The sequence below is a fragment of the Chelonoidis abingdonii genome, chromosome 23 (assembly GCF_003597395.2).
Source record: "Chelonoidis abingdonii isolate Lonesome George chromosome 23, CheloAbing_2.0, whole genome shotgun sequence".
In the NCBI taxonomy this organism is placed as follows: Eukaryota; Metazoa; Chordata; order Testudines; family Testudinidae; genus Chelonoidis; species Chelonoidis abingdonii.
The window spans coordinates 1,461,428-1,479,220 of NC_133791.1; the positions used below are offsets into that span (position 1 = coordinate 1,461,428).

A 17,793-nucleotide genomic window follows, 5' to 3' on the forward strand; every position below is an offset into this window, starting at 1 on the left:
ATCCAAGCTGGTAATTAAGCTTGGAGGGTTCATGTAGGCACCCACATTTTGGACGCTAAGGTTCAGAATTGGGACTTATGCTTTATAGCAGCTTCTCTTTCCACATTTGTCAAATGGGGGTGATACCTACCTCACAGGTATTATGAAGGTCAGATAATGTAAAAAGTATTTGTTCATTGTATCGGTTTTGGACTTGAACTCTAATTTGTGTGAAATATAGTGTTTTAAGACTAACTGTTGTCATCTTGCAGATGCTAGAATTAAACTGATGAAAAGTTTTGCCCCTTTGTGTTCTCTGGTGCTGTTGGATGGTCTGGATACTTCGGTTACAAGATTCATTCTTAATCACCCAGAGTTCTCCCATATCTTCAGAGTAAAGGTGAAATGCATCTTCCATTTCGTTATTTAATGGAAATCTTGCATTTGTTCAGTCCTATCCTATGGGAATTGTTTCATGAGGAAGAAAAATTTGCATGGCGTCAGGAGAAGATTAATTGAGTATGGAGCAGTAAAAGCGTGGGTCAGAAAAACAGCATGTTATGTATATATGTGTACAGTTCCATAGAGGTATTCTGGTTATTTACCATAAGACAAAGCTAGAATCATGCATGTAGTCATTAAAGTCACCATTTAATAGATATTTCATTAATCTGTTGCTGAATCAGTAATGGAATTATAACCGTATAACTTAGTTGTAATTCATTTTTTTTATATATATGATGCATGGATTTATCCTTTGCCAGAAGTTCACTCCCTCTTTTTTTACTACTTATCCTTCTTAGTCCTTTGTTGCAGTCACTTTCCTCCCCACACCCCCCAGCCCTCTAGTGTTTCCTGTTCTGTCTGCAGTTGGTAGCAGCTCCACTTGACTGGCCCAGCCCCATTATTGTTTCCAGAGCACTTTGTTTCATGTTCCAGTCATGTCCTCTTTCTGTGCCTGTCATGTGACTTTCAGGTGTGCTGCCTTGCCTTTGAATTATAAGACTGGTTTCCCATGGATTACAATGGTCTGCATGTTGTAGACCTGTTTATAAAAATACCTAGCTCTCATAGAGTTTTTCGTCAGTAGATCTCCAAGTTCTTTATAAAGGAGGTATCGTTCTCCCGATTTTAGACACATCCGTCTGTGGTATTTGTAAGGTGCCATTTGCTGTAGTAAGTAGGGGTTAGAATGTCAGTGAAGATGAGATCTTGTTCCTAGCACTTCCTTCCTGTCACCTGGACTTAAGACTTCTGTAGAACTAGAACAGAGAAGACAATTAATGTGACTAAATCATTCTGTGCTGGTATCACTGTCCAGTCAAATAAGACAGTAGGAGTTATTTTGTATGTGGTGTGTTATGAATTTGCTAAAACCTTTCTTTGGTGTATGCTTGCTGATCTATAGAGACAAAGGGGTTCTTGCTTCACACCAGAAGATGCAGCTCTAGCTTCTGCTGGTATTGGGAAACGTGATCCTGAAAGTGGCCTGCTTTTGTCAGAGAGTTCAGTTTCAGCAATTGAAGAGTTAATACAAGCATGTCGTGGTGAGTATCTTAAATTGATGGAACTGAATGTTACATTTTGCAGTGATCTAAAGGGAGCAAAAGCTCCTTTCTCAGAGTTTGTTTCTTAAGTTCGTGCTTGTGAAACCATGCCCTGACAATAGTGAAACGGTTGGGTCAAATTTCAAGCCTTGGATAGTTTCTTGACCAAACTGAGTGTGTTACCTCATTTTGAGGTACTTAGAGTGGGAGGAGGGAGTGTTTATATGACCCATAAGGCTTTTTGCTGCCTTGCTGATCTGCCACCAAAACTAATGTGCCTTTATGATGATTTGGTGTGGGAGAAATCTGTTTTTTTCCATCTCCACCCCAAAATAATTTCCCATAGGGCAAGTAGAGTTTTGCAAGGCTGGTTTTGTGCCCAGGTGTTGGAGTCCACCCTCTTAGAAGGCTTTTTATTTTGTGCTTATAAATGTAAATACCCTCCTCACCTTGAAACAAAGCTTTATTGTTCTGGTTCCAAAGTGCAAATATAAGCCCATGTTATGTAAACTGCTCTTTCAATGAAAATGCTCAGCTCCTGAGATTAAATTTTTGTAAACTTTTGTGGAGTAGGATGCATGAGATTAATTTATAGTAATGGTCCATTTCAGGATATGTTTGTTTTTCCAGAGGAAGATGATGGTTGTCCTGTCATTCTGGTGTGTGGCCCAAAAAGTATTGGAAAATCAACATTTAACAGATATCTCATTAACCTGTTGCTGAATCAGTGAGTTTTTTCATCCTATAAGACTCAAATTTTCAAATATTCTATGATCTGGGCAAGAGAAATGGATAGGATTATTTATAAATAATTACTGGCGATTTGGATATTTTTGAAAATTAACATGAAGCAAAAATTGTTTATTGGCAGTCCTCATCTGTGTGTACCACTTGTGCAATTTGACATTGATTGGCAGTCTCTCTGTTCAAGACTGGAATGGTATTGGGCTGTCGCTGGTCCAGACCATGCATTGTGCTTAGTGTTGTAGTTATAGTTAAAGCTACACAGGTAGTCACAGGTAGTTTTAGTAAAAGTCATGGACAGGTCACAGGCAGTCAACAAATATTCACAGCCTGTGTCCTCACCATGACTTATACCTGTGACTAAAACCGGGGGGGGGGCGGCTGTTCAGGGGGAAGGAGGGGTGTCTGGGGCCAGCAGACTGCAGCTGCTCTGGCCGCACGGGGACAGCTGCCAGGAGCTGCCTGAGCAGTGGCTGGCGTGGCTGTCCCCAGGGCTGCCCAAGCACACGCCGGGCGCTGCAGAAGTCACAGAAGTTGCAGAAAGTAATGGAATCTGTGACCTCTGTGATACACATAGAGCCCTAGTTTATAGTTTTTCATTGCCTGTCCATTACAGTCTGTCAAATAGAGGGAGGAGGCAGAAAGCTAGTGATCTTATTCAGTGTCTGAGATTCTCATTGTGTTTATAGCTGTCAGAATTGGATTCTTTTCCTGATGTATTCTAAGTGAAATGCTGTTCTGTTTTATTTACACAGATGGTAATATGCAGCGCATCTTAAAATCTTTTTTTCTTTTATTGTAGCCTTCCTTGTGTTGAATATTTGGAATGTGATCTGGGACAGACAGAGTTTACACCACCTGGATGTGTCTCCTTAATTAATGTGTCAGAGCCATGTCTTGGTATATATTTTGCTATATTCTCATCACCAGAAATATATATATTTATTCTCTAAAGATACTGTCCAGGATTCTCACTCCTGTGTCTTAACAGCACCATATTAACTCTGCTCACAGTTCAAAAAACATTATAAGTGAAGGAGGCCTGCCAATCTTGTGGTAAGGAGCTAAGACCCAGGAGTGAAATCCTCCAAGGTGCTATCTCTGGGAAATCAGAACTACCAGGCAAGTTATTCTCTCTTCTTGGTTTTTACATATTTTATGGGAGTGGGTGGAGAGGGTGATTTTTTTTATATGCTGTTGACCTGGGATGTAGCAAACCTGAGTGAATTTTCCGTCTCTGCCACTGACTTCATGTTACACCTTGGGCAAATCATTTATTCTTCGAGTGCTTGCTCATATCGATTCCAATTAGGTGAGTGCACACCGCGTACACGCTCGTCAGAAGATTTTTACCCTAGCAACACTCGGTGGGTTGGCTGGGTCGCCCCCTGGAGTGGCGCTGCTATAGCGCCGGATATATACCCCTGCCGACCCAACGGCCCTTCTGTTCCTTTTTACTGCCCGTGACTGTCGTTGGAACTGTGGAGTGCAGCTTTGCTGATCTCCACATCCCTAGCTTCTCGTAGTTCTTTGCTCTTTACTGTGTGTATAGTTCGAGTTCTTGTAGTTATAGTTAGTGTTAGTACTTCTATTCATAGTTAGTGTATATAGTTGAAGGGGGAATCGGGGATTAGCCCCTTTCCTCCGCCCCAGTGCGGGCCCATGCCCAAGGCACCGGGATTCAAACCGTGCTCGGTGTGCCAAAAGTCGATGCCAATAGGGGATCCCCACGACTCCTGTCTCAAGTGCCTAAGGGAGTCCCACCTTGTTGACAAGTGCCGCATCTGCAAGTCATTTAAACCAAGGACAAAGAAGGAGCGGGACTTTCGATTGAAGCAGCTCCTCATGGAATCGGCACTTAGTCCTGCAACATCGGTACCGAGCATCCAACAGACTGCCTCAGTAAGGAGCGCCCCTTCGGCACCGAATCACTCCGGTACCGAGAAGGAGTCCCGGCACCGACCTCTACTGGTACTGACTCCTCGGCACTGCTCCCTTTCCCCAACTGGAAAATGACATAATGCTCCAACTCCGGCCTTGCAGAAGGAGCACTCGTCTAAGATGGTTCGTCGAGCACCGTCATCGGCTGCGGCACCATGGAAGCCAGCACCACAGATTGCAGCTCCACCTGGCGCACCACAGTCGATTCCGGTCCCACAAGAACCGTTGAGTCCGGTGCCAGACAGCTCCCCAGCTCTGGCTGTGGTTGAGCTTGTTCTTCCTTCTACGCTGGAGACCTTCTCTACGGCAAGGGAGCTCATTGCTGTGACGGAGCTGACTTGTCCTCAACCCCCGGCACTGCCGGTGCGGGTTGTTCAATCCATCGGCAAGCCGGCCCTCGTAAGGCCTCCTTCCGTCGGTCCACCAGAGACGTCATTCCAGATCACAGTCTCGAAGTTGCTCTTGATCACGTCGTTCCCGCTCCCGGCGCCGCTCGCAGTCCTGGCACCGCTCTCCATCGCGGTCCGGTCGCACTCGCGGCGACGTTCAACATCTCGTTCACCAGACAGATACTCTCGGTACCGATCTGGCTCTCGGCACTGATCTCGATACTGTGTATCCCACAGTCACTCCAGGCGAAGGGACTCGAGATCCCGGTCGACCTCCCGGCACTGGTATGGTAGAAGGTCCCGGTCTCGCTCATGGTACCGCCCCGGGATCGAGCGTCAAGAACAGTGGCACCCTCCCAGGGTCTCTCAGCACCACCGTGGCCTTTGTGACACACATCAGTATCGTCTCAGGCTGGCAGTGCATCCTACCATCAGGAGGGGGAATCTGACGTCCCCAGCCAATATCCGCAGGGACAAAGCCACGAACAAGGGCCTCATCACTGGTCCTTCTGGACACCATGGGCGTATCATCAGGCCCAAGGTGCACCGGGTACCAGAGGCGACAGTGAGCCACCCTTCCCTTACGGGCATGGACGAGGCTCTAATTTTCTCTGCAGTCACCGAGGTTCCACCTGATGCAGATGACGCCCCTCAAGTGCACGACCCACCTCAGGACCCGTTGGTCCCGGGCCTCTCCTCCTCCTCCTCACCTGATGAGGTGGTAGCAGGAACATCTTCCTCAGGCCCTCCACCAATCGATCTTAGAGCCTATCAAGACCTCTTGAGGCGAGTGGCCCAGAATATGAACTTGCAGCTGGAAGAGGTCACTGAAATAGAGGACCCAGTCGTGGACATCTTATTGGCTGATGCACTCACTAGAGTGGCTCTCCTGTTCATCCGCACTATACAAGCCAATGCAGACACCATTTGGTAATCCACAGCTTCGATTCCACCTACAGCTAGGTGAGTAGAGAGGAAATATAGGGTCCCCTCAAGGGGTACGAATATCTCTACACCCACCCACCTCCCTGCTCTCTGGTTGTCCAGTCGGTGAACGAATGGGAGCGTCATGGCCAGCAAGCATCAGCTCCTAAGGCGAAGGAGGCTAGACGCATGGACCTCCTAGGCTGCAAAATATACTTGGCCGGGGGCCTCCAACTTAGAGTGGCAAACTAACAAGCCCTCTTAAGTCGGTATAACTTTAATACGTGGGTGTCTGTGGGGAAGTTTACGCAGCTTCTTCCCCAGGAGTCCCACCAGAGTTTAGGGCCCTGCTTGAAGAGGATAAAAAGGTAGCAAGAACCTCCCTCCAGGCTTCTCTGGACTCAGCAGACTCGGCTGCCAGAACTCTGGCATCCGGAGTGATGATGAGGCGTATCTCCTGGCTCCAGGCTTCAGGCCTTCCCCCTGAATTGCAACAGACCATTCAAGATTTACCCTTCGTGGGCCAGGGCCTTTTCTCAGACAAAACCAACCCCAGGTTGCAAAGTCTGAAAGACAACCGGGTCATAATGCGCTTGCTGGGTATGCACACGCCAGTGACCCAACAAAGGTCCTTCCGGCCCCAGCCACACCGCCCTTACAACCATCTAGGCCGCGTCAGGACGCTACCAGAAGGCGTGGCAGGGGGAATCAGCCGAGGCAGTCTGGTCGTCAAGGAACCCAAAGTCAAGTGCCTCCTAAACCACCAACGGGGCCCAAGCAAAACTTTTGATGGGACGCCCGAGGACAGCCCACCAGTTATCCTACTGGATCCTTCTCCCTCCTTTTTCAACCGCCTCTTCCGTTTTCTCCCTGCCTGGTTCAAGCTAACCTCAGATCGTTGGGTCCTCCACACGGTGGAAGCGGGATACCACCTTCAGTTTTTTTTAAACCCCCCACCCTCCCTACCAGTCCCTCTTCAGGGACCCCTCTCCCAAGCAAGTTCTCTTACAAGAGGTCCAGGCGCTCCTAAAACTGGGAGCCATAGAGAAGGTGCCAGAAGACATGAGGGGCAAAGGGTTCTATTCCCGCTATTACTTAATCCACAAGGCAAAGGGAGGTCTGCGACTGATCCTAGACCTGCGAGAACTCAACAAATTCCTGATAAAGCTGAAGTTCGGCATGGTATCCCTGGGGACCATCATCCCATCCCTGGATCCGGGAGACTGGTATGCCGCCCTCGATATGAAGGACGCTTATTTCCACATCGCCATTTATCCACCACACAGACGGTATCTCCGTTTTGTGGTCAACCACCAACTCTTTCAGTTCACGGTACTTCCCTTTGGCCTTTCTACAGCTCCAAGGGTCTTCACCAAATGCATGGCTGTAGTAGCTGCCTCCCTCTGGCATCGTCGAGTACGCGTCTACCCGTATCTCTACTATTGGCTTATTCAAGGGACTTCCCAGTCACAAGTATTGCAGCACCTGTGCATCGTCAGAGACCTCTTCGGGAGCCTAGGCCTCATGGATCAACACAGAAAAGTCTACTCTGACACCCACGCAGAGAATAGACTTCGTCGGAGCTGTTCTCGACTCCAGTCTGGCCAGAGCCTGCCTCCCTCAGTCGCGTTTTCAAACGATGGCTTCGATAATTCGAAGTCTTCAATCCTTTCCGACAACGTCGGTGCGCACTTGCCTTGGCCTCCTGTACCTTCGTGGCCAGTACGTGAGGCTACGTCTCCGTCCCTTCCAAACCTGGCTTCCTTCAATATATCATCCACACAGACAGTCTGGATTCGGTGCTCACTATCCCCAGGAAGGTTCTCGACTCCCTCACTTGGTGGTTAGACCCCTCTGTGGTTTGCGCAGGGATGCCATTCCACCCACCACAACCCTCATTGGCCCTAACCACAGACGCGTCATCTCTGGGTTGGGGTGCCCACCTCGGGAGCCTTCACACTCAAGGACTCTGGTTGCCCCAAGAGCTGGCCCTGCACGTCAACGTGAGGGAGCTGAGAGCAGTCCATCTAGCATGCCAGGTGTTTCGGGACCATCTCCAAGGCCGTTGTGTATCACTGCTCACGGACAACACAACGGCCATGTTTTACATAAACAAGCAGGGCGGAGCATGTTCCTCCCTCCTTTGTCAAGAAGCCATTCGCCTCTGGGACTTTTGCATAGCCCACTCTATCGATTTTGGTAGCGTCTTTTCTCCCAGGAGTCCAGAACACTCTGGCAGGTCACCTCAGCAGGTCCTTCCTGTCTCACGAGTGGTCGATACTCCCGGACGTTATCCATTCTGTTTTCCGGAGGTGGGGCTTTCCCCACATTGACCTCTTTGCCTCTCGAGAGAACAGGAAATGCCAGGTATTCTGCTCCTTCCAAGGACGCTCCCCAGGCTTCCTCTCAGACGCATTCCTGATCCCGTGGAAGAGGCATCTACTTTATGCATTCCCACTGTTTCCGTTCATCCACAGTGTCTTACTCAAGCTCCGCGGGGACAGAGCTCACCTGATCCTCATTACTCCAGCATGGCCGAGGCAGCATTGGTACACCCTGTTGTTCGACCTCTCAGTGGCAGACCCGATCCCCCTGCCACTCTGGCCGGACCTCATAACACAGGACTTCGACAGGCTTCACCATCCGGACCTGCAATCCCTGCATCTCACAGCATGGCTGCTGTGTGGTTGAGCCAGTCTGAGTTGCGTTGCTCTGCCTCGGTACAACAGGTGCTCTTGGGCAGTAGGAAGCCTTCCACGAGGACGACATATCTCGCTAAGTGGAAGCGTTTCTCGTACTGGTGCGCTCAGAGTAACTTAGTCCCCGGACAGGTATCTGTCCCCACTGTCCTGGATTACGTATGGTCCCTGAAAGAGCAGGGCCTGGCGGTCTCTTCTATAAAGGTGCATTTGGCAGCTATTTCCACCTTCCACCTGGGGAAAAGTGGCTGTTCAGTCTTTTCTCACCCCATAGTTTCCAGGTTCCTTCAGGGATTGGAGCGGTTGTACCCTCAAGTCAGATGCCCGACCCCTACCTGGGATCTAAACCTGGTGTTAGCCAAGCTTATGGGTGCTCCTTTTGAGCCTCTGGCCACCTGCTCGCTACTGTACCTCTCCTGGAAGACAGCCTTGCTTGTCGCTATCACCTCAGCAAGACAAGTATCGGAGATTTGAGCTTTGACAGCGGATCCCCCGTATACGGTATTCCACAAGGACAAGGTACAGCTGCGACCACATCCCTCTTTCCTCCCTAAGGTGGTGTCTGCCTTTCATGTCAATCAAGACATCTTTCTCCTAGTCTTTTTCTCGAAGCCGCACTCCTTGCGTCGGGAACAACAGCTGCATACCTTGGATGTCCGCAGGGCTTTCGCCTTTTATATCAAGAGGACCAGACCCTTCTGATGTTCGCCTCAGCTCTTTGTAGCGGTGGCAGACCGGATGAAAGGCATGCCGGTCTCTTTCCAAAGAATTTCATCTTGGGTGACATCCTGCATCTGAACATGCTATGAATTAACTCTCATTCCAGCTAGCCATCTCACCGCCCATTCTACTCGGGTGCAAGCCTCATCTGCCGCTTTCCTGGCCCATGTCCCCATCCAGGAAATATGTCGGGTAGCTACCTGGTCATCGATTCGCACCTTTGCCTCACATTACACATTGGTTCAACAGTCCAGAGACGATGCAGCCTTTGGCTCAGCAGTTTTGCATTCTGCAACGTCTCACTCTGACCCCACTGCCTAGGTAAGGCTTGGGAATCACCTAACTGAAATGGATATGAGCAAGCACTTGAAGAAGAGAAGATGGTTACTCACCTTTGTAACTGTTGTTCTTCGAGATGTGTTGCTCATATCCATTCCACACCCGCCCTCCTTCCCCTCTGTCGGAGTAGCCGGCAAGAAGGAACTGAAGGGCTGTTGGGTCGGCAGGGGTATATATCTGGTGCTATAGCGGCGCCACACCAGGGGGCGACCCAGCCGACCCACCGAGTGTTGCTAGGGTAAAAATCTTCCGACGAGCGTGCACGCGGTGCGCGCACACCTAACTGGAATGGATATGAGCAACACATCTCGAAGAACAACAGTTACAAAGGTGAGTAACCGTCTTATCTCTCTTCTTCAGATCTCCATCTGTGAAAGTGGGAATAATACTTGCATACCTCACTGAAACTTTAGGTTAAGTTTATTAATGTTTTTGAGATATGCAGGTAGAGATGTGGGTCAAAGAAGTATATGTTTTTAAAAGGCCATAGAACTTTCTAGGGCTTGTCTGAAACTTTTTTTTTTAACTTCTCCCCCTGGTTTCAAATCATAAATTTGTTAAGTTTGGGGTGGGAAAAAGAGGGAAGAATATTGTAAGTTTTGAAAAACCATAAGTAGAAAACCTATTAGTATATATGGCCTTGGGTGTCTCCAAAGAGCTTTGGTTCCCAGCCACCAAATGGTGTGGTCTAGTTTTTGTATCAGCTGTTTGCCTTGGGCTGCTCTGTCATCATGGAGGGGAAAAAGCTAGTGTGTTTACACTACTAAATTGTAATGCACACAGTCCTTTTGTTGTTCCAATTTAGTGTTCCTTTTTTACTTCCTGACCAAAAACTGCTACCCTGATCAAATTGTCTTCTAGAATAGTAGTTAATCTAAATTTATAAACTCATATGTTTTAAGAATTGTATAGTTCCATACCACATTAATGGATTTATCAGGTTTCTGACACTCAGATGTTGAGACTGACTGTCCTTGATTGTATACACAGAATTGAAAGGAAATGATCTGCAGGGCAGAGGAAGGGTTCTTTGGAGCAAGTGGAGAAAATCTTAAAGTACAAGCCTTTCCAAAAAAGGTGAAACAACTGGATACAAACTGAGGAAGAATAGCTTCCATCAATACAGACAGGGATTGAGCATGTGTGCTTCAGGAGTTTGGGGGTTTTGCTAAGTCTTTATGCCCACTTTCTTTGAATTACTGAAACTTCCAAGTATTTACTGTTAATCTTCAGTGTGTCTTTTTTCAGGTCCACCATTCACTCATCAGCGAATGCCACGTAAAATGGTGTATTACGGAGAAGTTAGTTGTGATCAGGATACAGAAAGATATATCGACACAGTAAAGTATGTGTTTAACTCCTACAAGAAAGAAGTGCCTTTGGTCATCAATACAATGGGATGGGTGAAAGGTAAACCAGCATACATCTAATCTTTGGAGATGCATTAGAAGATTAATGCTATATCTTAACTGTATACATGCTATGATAAACATTTTGTAACTATTCTGAGACTGGGAAATATTACTCTAATTCTGTGTGAGTTATTTTAAGTCTCTTAACAACAATTGAGAGACACTCCTGAGTGTCTAATAACCAAGGTTCAGATCTGCAAGATGCTTAGGTGTGACTGCACTACCTTCTGCAAACTGTGTGTTTTTTCTCTCCCTCCTCCCATCCCAAAGGTGTTGGATTGCTGCTTCTGATTGATATCATTCGACTGCTGGCACCCAGTCATATTGTTCAGATCAGTGTTGAAGACTTTAAGGATATGCCTCGTTTTACCCCAGAATATATTAATCTTGCTGCTGGCCTACATACCAAAGGCAAACTACAGGGCAAGTGTAAAAGCATGGATGTGAGTGGAATGGAGGATTGGAAGCAGTATGAAGGAGAAAGCAACTTTCAAACATCGACTATAGGGCATAAATTGCTGTGCATACAACCAAAATTCCCTGGAGCAGGGAATGCTGGTGAAGCGTAAGTACAAAAGCCACTGCTCCTGCCATGGAGTATGGTGTTTCCAGCAGTTTGTTTGCATTTCAGCTTGTCATTCACAGTTACTAAATTTTGAAAGTAAATGCACAATGCTTAGCTCACTATTTGATGTTACCTTCGCAGAGCCGCACTTGTATCTGTTCCGGTACTTGTATGACACAGTCATCGTAGTGTCGAAGCACCTACAAGTAGCTACATGGAGAAGAGATTTGATAGTAGATGACTCTTTAATCTGATGGAAAAAGGCATAACAAGATCCAGTGGTTGGAAATGGGCGTTAGATAAATTCAGACAAGATATCACATTTTTAACAGTGAGGATAATTTAACAATTCTAACAACTTACCTAGGGATATGATGGATTTGTCATCACTTAACATCTTTAAATCAAGACTAGAATCTCTCTAGCTATCCATAGCTTAAACAGAAGTTGTGGCTGTCATGCAGAATTAATTGGCATGGTTCTGTGGCATGTTTTATGCAGGTCAGATTAGATTATGATGATGGTCTCTTTCGGTTTTAAAATCCATTGAGTGGACATGCTTTTTGTGTACTTTCTAATATTTTTTCAAAAAAGTTATTTAAAACCTTGGAATAACTACCAATTTTTATTTAATAATTTTGATAGTTTGATTTTGAAAAATATTAAACTACATTTTTTCATGAAAAACAAAAACATTGACAGTATTGCCTTTTTTTTTTTTTTTGGCAAAAAGTCAATTTCAAAAGCTATTTTTGGATGAAAAACTTGTTTTGAAATATTTTATCCTGTTCTGCTTATCAGTTCATGAGAGAAGGGCAAGGCTGAATGGTAGCCTTGTGTATCTGAAATAAGGCAATCACACCTTCACTAGTGATTAACAAAGGACTGCAGTTATGGCAAAGTAAAGCCTTTTGCTTTGTTGAAACTATCTAATAGCCATGCAGTGCTAAGTTCCCTGTAAACTGTGCAGCTGTATAACAGCCTATTAAGTGCCACATGGGCACTCAGGGAACCCACCTGGCCAGGATCTGCCGTGGAGGGGCATCCCAACCCAGCCCCGGATCTGCTGCGGCCACGGGAGAGGTGCCTATCTTGCGGCCTCAGCACCAGAGCTGCTGCGACAGGGAGGGGCGCCTCTCCCTCCCACCCCAGGTGCTGCTGTGGGGAGAGAGCTCGGGGGGGAGTCCTCTCTCCCTGCTGTAGCCTCAGAGCAGCCTGCACCCCAAACCCCCAGCCCCACCCCAGAGCCTGCACCCCAATCCTCTGCCTCAGCCCTAAGTCTCTCCATCCCTGGTCCCACCCAAGAGCCTGTACCCTCAGTTGGAGCTCTCACACCCCTGCACCTCAACCCTCTACCCCAGCTCTGAGCTCCCTCCCACATTCTGAATGCCTCAGCCCCACCTCACCACATGAATTTTATTAGGTGCACCAATATAGAGGTGTTATGTCACACATCACCTCCATATTGGTGCAAGTAACAAAATTCATTGTGCACACGTATGGGGAAAAATTAGAGGGAACACTGATTCAGTGTCCCTAACCTTGATATAGTAAATATTCCTGGGGGAATTCTGCACCAAAAAATTAAGTTCTGCGCACGTTTTAAAATTCTGCAAATTTTATTTGTCAAAATAACACAATATAATCTCTCCGATTTCAATTATTTTGGTCATTTATTTCAAAATACCTGTTAGCAAGTATGTCTGTAACAATACAGACAACAAAAAAGATTAAGGAAATGTTTTTAGCAAATAGAGGACTGTATTAATATGCCTAGTAAGGAATCTGAGTAATAATTCATTTAAACTACAATGCGGAACTGTATTTCCCGCACCCCTCAGAAGCAGTGCAAAGGCTTGGGGGAGTCAGGGGTAAGGGAGGAGCTGAGGGAGAGGGAAGTAAATTGCTGGGAAGGAGCCAGGGTGTTGGTATGGGTGGGAAAAGTACGGACCAGGTTTTTGGCAGAGCAGGGAGGGATTGTTAGGAAGTTTTCCCCCATAGAGATCCTGGCTGACCCCTAGCCTCTCCCATTCAGTCAGACATTGCCCCTGTCCCCATGTGTCCCTCCACCCTCATTCAGACACCCACTGCCCCAATCCCCATGAGGCCCTGCACCCCGTTACCATGGCTCTGTGTCTCGCTACCCGCTCCCCCATCTCAATGTATCTCTGTATCCCCCACTCAGCTGCCTTCTGTCCCTATGTAGCTCTGCACTCCTTTTCCCCCATCACCATATGGCCCTGCACCTCCTTCCTCTCCTGTGACTCTGTGCCTCCGCTTCTATTCAGTCCCTGCCCCAGTCTGTCCTCCCTCACTAGCCCTTATGAGCCCCTGTCTGACCCCCAGCAGCCCCATGCTGTCTGTTTCCCCAGAGCCTCTGTCTCCTGGCCTGGCCTGACAGGTGCAGTGATAAAGGCAGCTCTTTCTCTTCCCTAGCTGGCTAGGCGCTGCTGCTGTGTTCTGTCATCACAATGACCTCTGGTGGGCAAAAGGCAGAACTGCAGAAGTTATTTTCTGTTGGGAGCTGCTGCTGTTTTTGTGCTGCAGCAACATTTAGGCAGAAGCTTTTTTCTGCATAAAAAAAAAATGTACAGCTTATTAATTATGCACACAGCAGTATCGCATATTTCCCTCAGGAGTATTTAAAGCTGTGGACAGGAAGAAGCCCTGAAGCCTCTCAATATGCCTTTTAGCTACCATGGTTTAAGGGCAAACTTGAATAGCCAATATTTATCTAAAGATTGCGTCAGGAACTGCCTCTCCTTGACTCTTATCCTGTCACATGCTTCCCATTTCTCTGATATTGGGGGATGTGCACAGGGTGACCAGATGTCTCCATTTTTGAGCGACAGTCTCGATTTTTGAGCCTTTTTTTTTATATAGGCTCCTATTACCCCCTACTACCATCCCAATTTTTCACATTTGCTGTCTAGTTACCCTAGATGTGCATGGGTGTTTGACTTGGCTCCACAGAAACTTTCACTAAAGAACTGTTTATTAAAGTGTGACTGGGGTCACAGGTTCAGGCCATCATTTCTTCTCCTTTCTCACAATTGGCTAATGGAAAATTCTCCTGGCTATCAGGACTGGAGGAGAGAGCCAGAATCTAAAAAGTGACTGCTGCCTAAAGTAAGCAGCCTTACAACATCATCCTGCAATTGAACTGTGGAATCTCAGAACCACAAGGTTAATAAAACATAGCTCTAAATAGATCTGAACAACAGAAATTTAATAATAAACCTTCTAAAATATTGAATATAACAAATATCACGCTGCAAGTTCTGAAATGTCTCAGTAAGTGCTTATGTTTGAACTGGAGCATGACTCTTTTTCATCTCTGCATCATTTGTTTGCTTATTTTTCCAGACGGGTCCATAGCAGTATCCTCCGGGATGTGGCAATGTTAGGTTACCTTGGCCAGCTTCAGCCTCTGGAAACAAGATCAGTACTTCCTTTACACAGTCTGATTCCCTATCAGGTAACTTAAGCATTTGTGAAAGAATTGAAGATGCTGTTTTGATGACTGGATTCAGAAGGCTGATTGTTAGTAATCTAGATTACTACACCTCTGAAACTATGTAACACGAATTCAGATATAACACGGTAAAGCAGTGCTCCGGGAGGGCAGGGCTGCGCGCTCCGGTGGATCAAAGCAAGTTCGGTATAACGTTGTTTCACCTAGAACCTATAACATGGTTTCAGATTTTTGGCTGCCGAGGACAGCGTTGTATTGGGGTAGAGGTGTGTATTCTAAATGTTCTACGGAACTGTCAACAAAAAGGCCCTGTCCGACTGTTAAGAACAGCAGTAAACTACTTGTAAAACACCTCTTGAGTTAACATTTATGCCAGCGCTCCCTTGAAGTGTACATAGCAAGTATTTTATGTGTTTCTTGGTCAGCCATTTGGGATTACAGTATAGTGTTGTCACTAATGTAGGTAGGTACACAGGGCACAGCAGATTTCAGTTTGTGTAGTTATGGCTACAACAACACTGCATATAGTAATAATGATAGAAATAACTATAATTATGTGTCTGTTGCAATTCAGAACTAAATTCAAGTTGAACTAATGATCCGGAGCTTATTTTCTAGGTACCTTTCAATGCTGTTGCGCTCAGGGTTATTCACACTGATGTTGCTCCTACACACATCATGTATTCAGTAAATGCCAGCTGGGTTGGTCTCTGCAGGATATTGGATGAGGTCAGATGTCAAACTGATGGGCCAGTCTTGCTTACGCAGACGCCAGTCTGTGATTGCTTGGGCTTTGGTGAGTGAATCCTGGGCAGACTTTAGCATTGCTAAAACTAAATTGCCCCTTCTGATCATATGTTGAATATGCAGCATAAAGGAGTCATCTGTTTTAATGTTTTAATCACTCTTTCAAAAGTAACTTAAAAAATAGCAGTAGAGTAAAAGAATAAACATCTGCTTCTTCTCTACAGGTTTTGTTTTCCATTATAACCTTTGCCTGTGAGCCCTCTGTCTTAGTGACTAGTGGTAATAGCTACAATTAAGGTTGCAAAACGGTTTCCATTGTAGTCTCTTCTTTGTATTTATTAATAAATTGATTCATTATTTTTCTTTGGGTTCAGATATTTAAGATCAACTTCAGGAAGTTGTGCTCAAAATCCATTCAGCTGCCCCAACCTGTGTGGATTGGGGTAAAATATTTTTATTGTAAAGGGAGGGGGGGGGGAATAAGCACGTTTCTCTGAACAGGGCTACAGCAAAAGTTACCTGAAGTCTGAATCTTACCATGGGCCTAATCCTCACTGAGCTCTCATCTCTGCTTAATTTGAAAAAAAGTCTGGTTTTGATGCAACATTTCTCAGTTGCTTTCTATGTCAGGAGCATTCATGGTTCCCTGGAGCTCTGCAGGAGCATAGCCACAAACAGGGAGTGAGTGTGTGTGTGGATGGGTGGAGGCGGGTTTCCAAACAGTTGAAGCAATGTTAAAGTCGCACAAGGAAAATCAGTCCAGAAGTGCAAAGAGTTGAATTCCCCTGCAACTTTAACTTGACTGCGTTGTGCACATATTTGTTCTCTCTTTAAAAAAGTTTTATTTTAATATACATTTAATGACAAATATCATTTTATCACAAACCATAGCAGGATGTGTTGATGTTAGAACCTAAATATTTGCATTGCCTCTAATTACTTTTAGCTATACAACTTCAGCATTACATTAATGTGTGTTTGCGCATCTGTTTTGAAAACACACAACAATTTTACTTGGAAATCTGAAGATTCTGTTGCTGCTCCTGGAAAGAACAAGCCTGGAGTTGATATCTGGAGTATTTGGGTTTTTTATGACCAAAAGGGAATGGAGGGTAGGAGCGACAAATCACAAGGGTAGCATGAGAATTGTATTTCAGCCTCTGTCTAGAGCATGATTCCTGCTTAAACCTAGAACACTACTTTAAGAAATGACCAGCTCGTGCAAAGAATTTCAACTATGCAGTGATTGTGCACCCTGCAGTAGTTCAGAGGATTTAAGACTGAACTGTAAATATATTTTAAAGGAATTATCCGAGGGGTTGATATGGAGAGGATGCTATACCATATTCTGACTCCAGTACCTCCAGAAAACTTAAGACTTGTAAACTGTCTGCTGCTGGGAAATATCACCATTCCAAATTGTGTCTTTACAAATCAGGTAAGGGTGACTTATGAAGATCTTCAGAAAGCTTCTGCCTGTACAGCAGGGTGACATGTATTTTAATTAGAAGGTATAATAAAAACTATTTCTTGTATTAAATCAGCTATATTATAAGGCATGTGTGAGCTGGGAGGCTCATGGATATTAACTGCTGGTTAGGGCTCCAAGATGGGAACATTTTATATTAACTATATGAGCTTGTTAAATCCGTGTATGCGCACGCGCTCTGTCTCGCGCTTTCTCTCTCTCCCTCTCTCAAAAACTAATTAAGTGGCAATTTCTATTTTCAATATTAAACTTACTTTTTAAAATCGTGTGTTGCAGTACATGATTCTTAGAGCTGCCGAGTGGTAAACTGCTAAATTCTGTCAGTCTACATAAATGAAATGGAACAAAGCAGTGTTCAGACTGGCAGTGTCTTTCAATTTGTCTTTGTGTTTCAGCAGGGAACTGAAGGGGAGATCCCCTATGTGACATCTGAATACAATTATGACATTTCAGGAGCTGGGAAGTTGAAAATGAAGAAGCACCTCAAGAGAAGAGAACACAGTAGATCATAAGCCTTATGAGAGAATGAATTACAGGGTTTGTTTCATAATAAGGGGCCGGGAAGCTTCCCAGAGAACTTGGCACATTCTTGGAACCAACAAAGGCCCCATAGAACTGGGAGGAAGAGCATTTATCATCCAGTTCAAATTGTGCTTAACTGCTAACCGCTTACTTTTTATACTTCCGTTATGTACCTTTGTGTTTTATAGTAAACTTCTATTAAAAACTTCAGTTTCAGTTTCTCTTTCAAATCCCACACTGACCCACCTATAACTGGGGTCACTCTGTCCCAGTTATCCTGAAGGTGATGTACTTTGAGTAA

General features: G+C 45.6%; 1 protein-coding gene across 4 annotated transcripts in view; it reads left to right on the top strand.

The window, feature by feature from the left end:
- The window catches only part of NOL9 (nucleolar protein 9), a 19,746-nt gene extending 2,044 nt beyond the window's left edge, over positions 1-17,702 (top strand). Inside the window, exons 1-11 of one of the 4 annotated variants that reach the window (XM_032763731.2) lie at positions 102-137; positions 252-379; positions 1,388-1,526; positions 2,157-2,253; positions 3,073-3,170; positions 10,531-10,692; positions 10,965-11,259; positions 14,626-14,737; positions 15,353-15,530; positions 16,786-16,919; positions 17,366-17,702. In XM_032763731.2, the coding sequence (XP_032619622.1) occupies positions 269-379; positions 1,388-1,526; positions 2,157-2,253; positions 3,073-3,170; positions 10,531-10,692; positions 10,965-11,259; positions 14,626-14,737; positions 15,353-15,530; positions 16,786-16,919; positions 17,366-17,482 (1,443 nt within the window). In that variant the 5' untranslated portion in view covers positions 102-137; positions 252-268 and the 3' untranslated portion in view covers positions 17,483-17,702. Of the gene's footprint in view, positions 1-101; positions 149-251; positions 380-1,387; positions 1,527-2,156; positions 2,254-3,072; positions 3,171-10,530; positions 10,693-10,964; positions 11,260-14,625; positions 14,738-15,352; positions 15,531-16,785; positions 16,920-17,365 lie in introns of those variants that run through there. The other 3 variants (XM_032763730.2, XM_032763729.2, XM_075060169.1) reach the window with 3 other exon arrangements.
- The last annotated feature ends 91 nt before the right edge of the window (positions 17,703-17,793 follow it).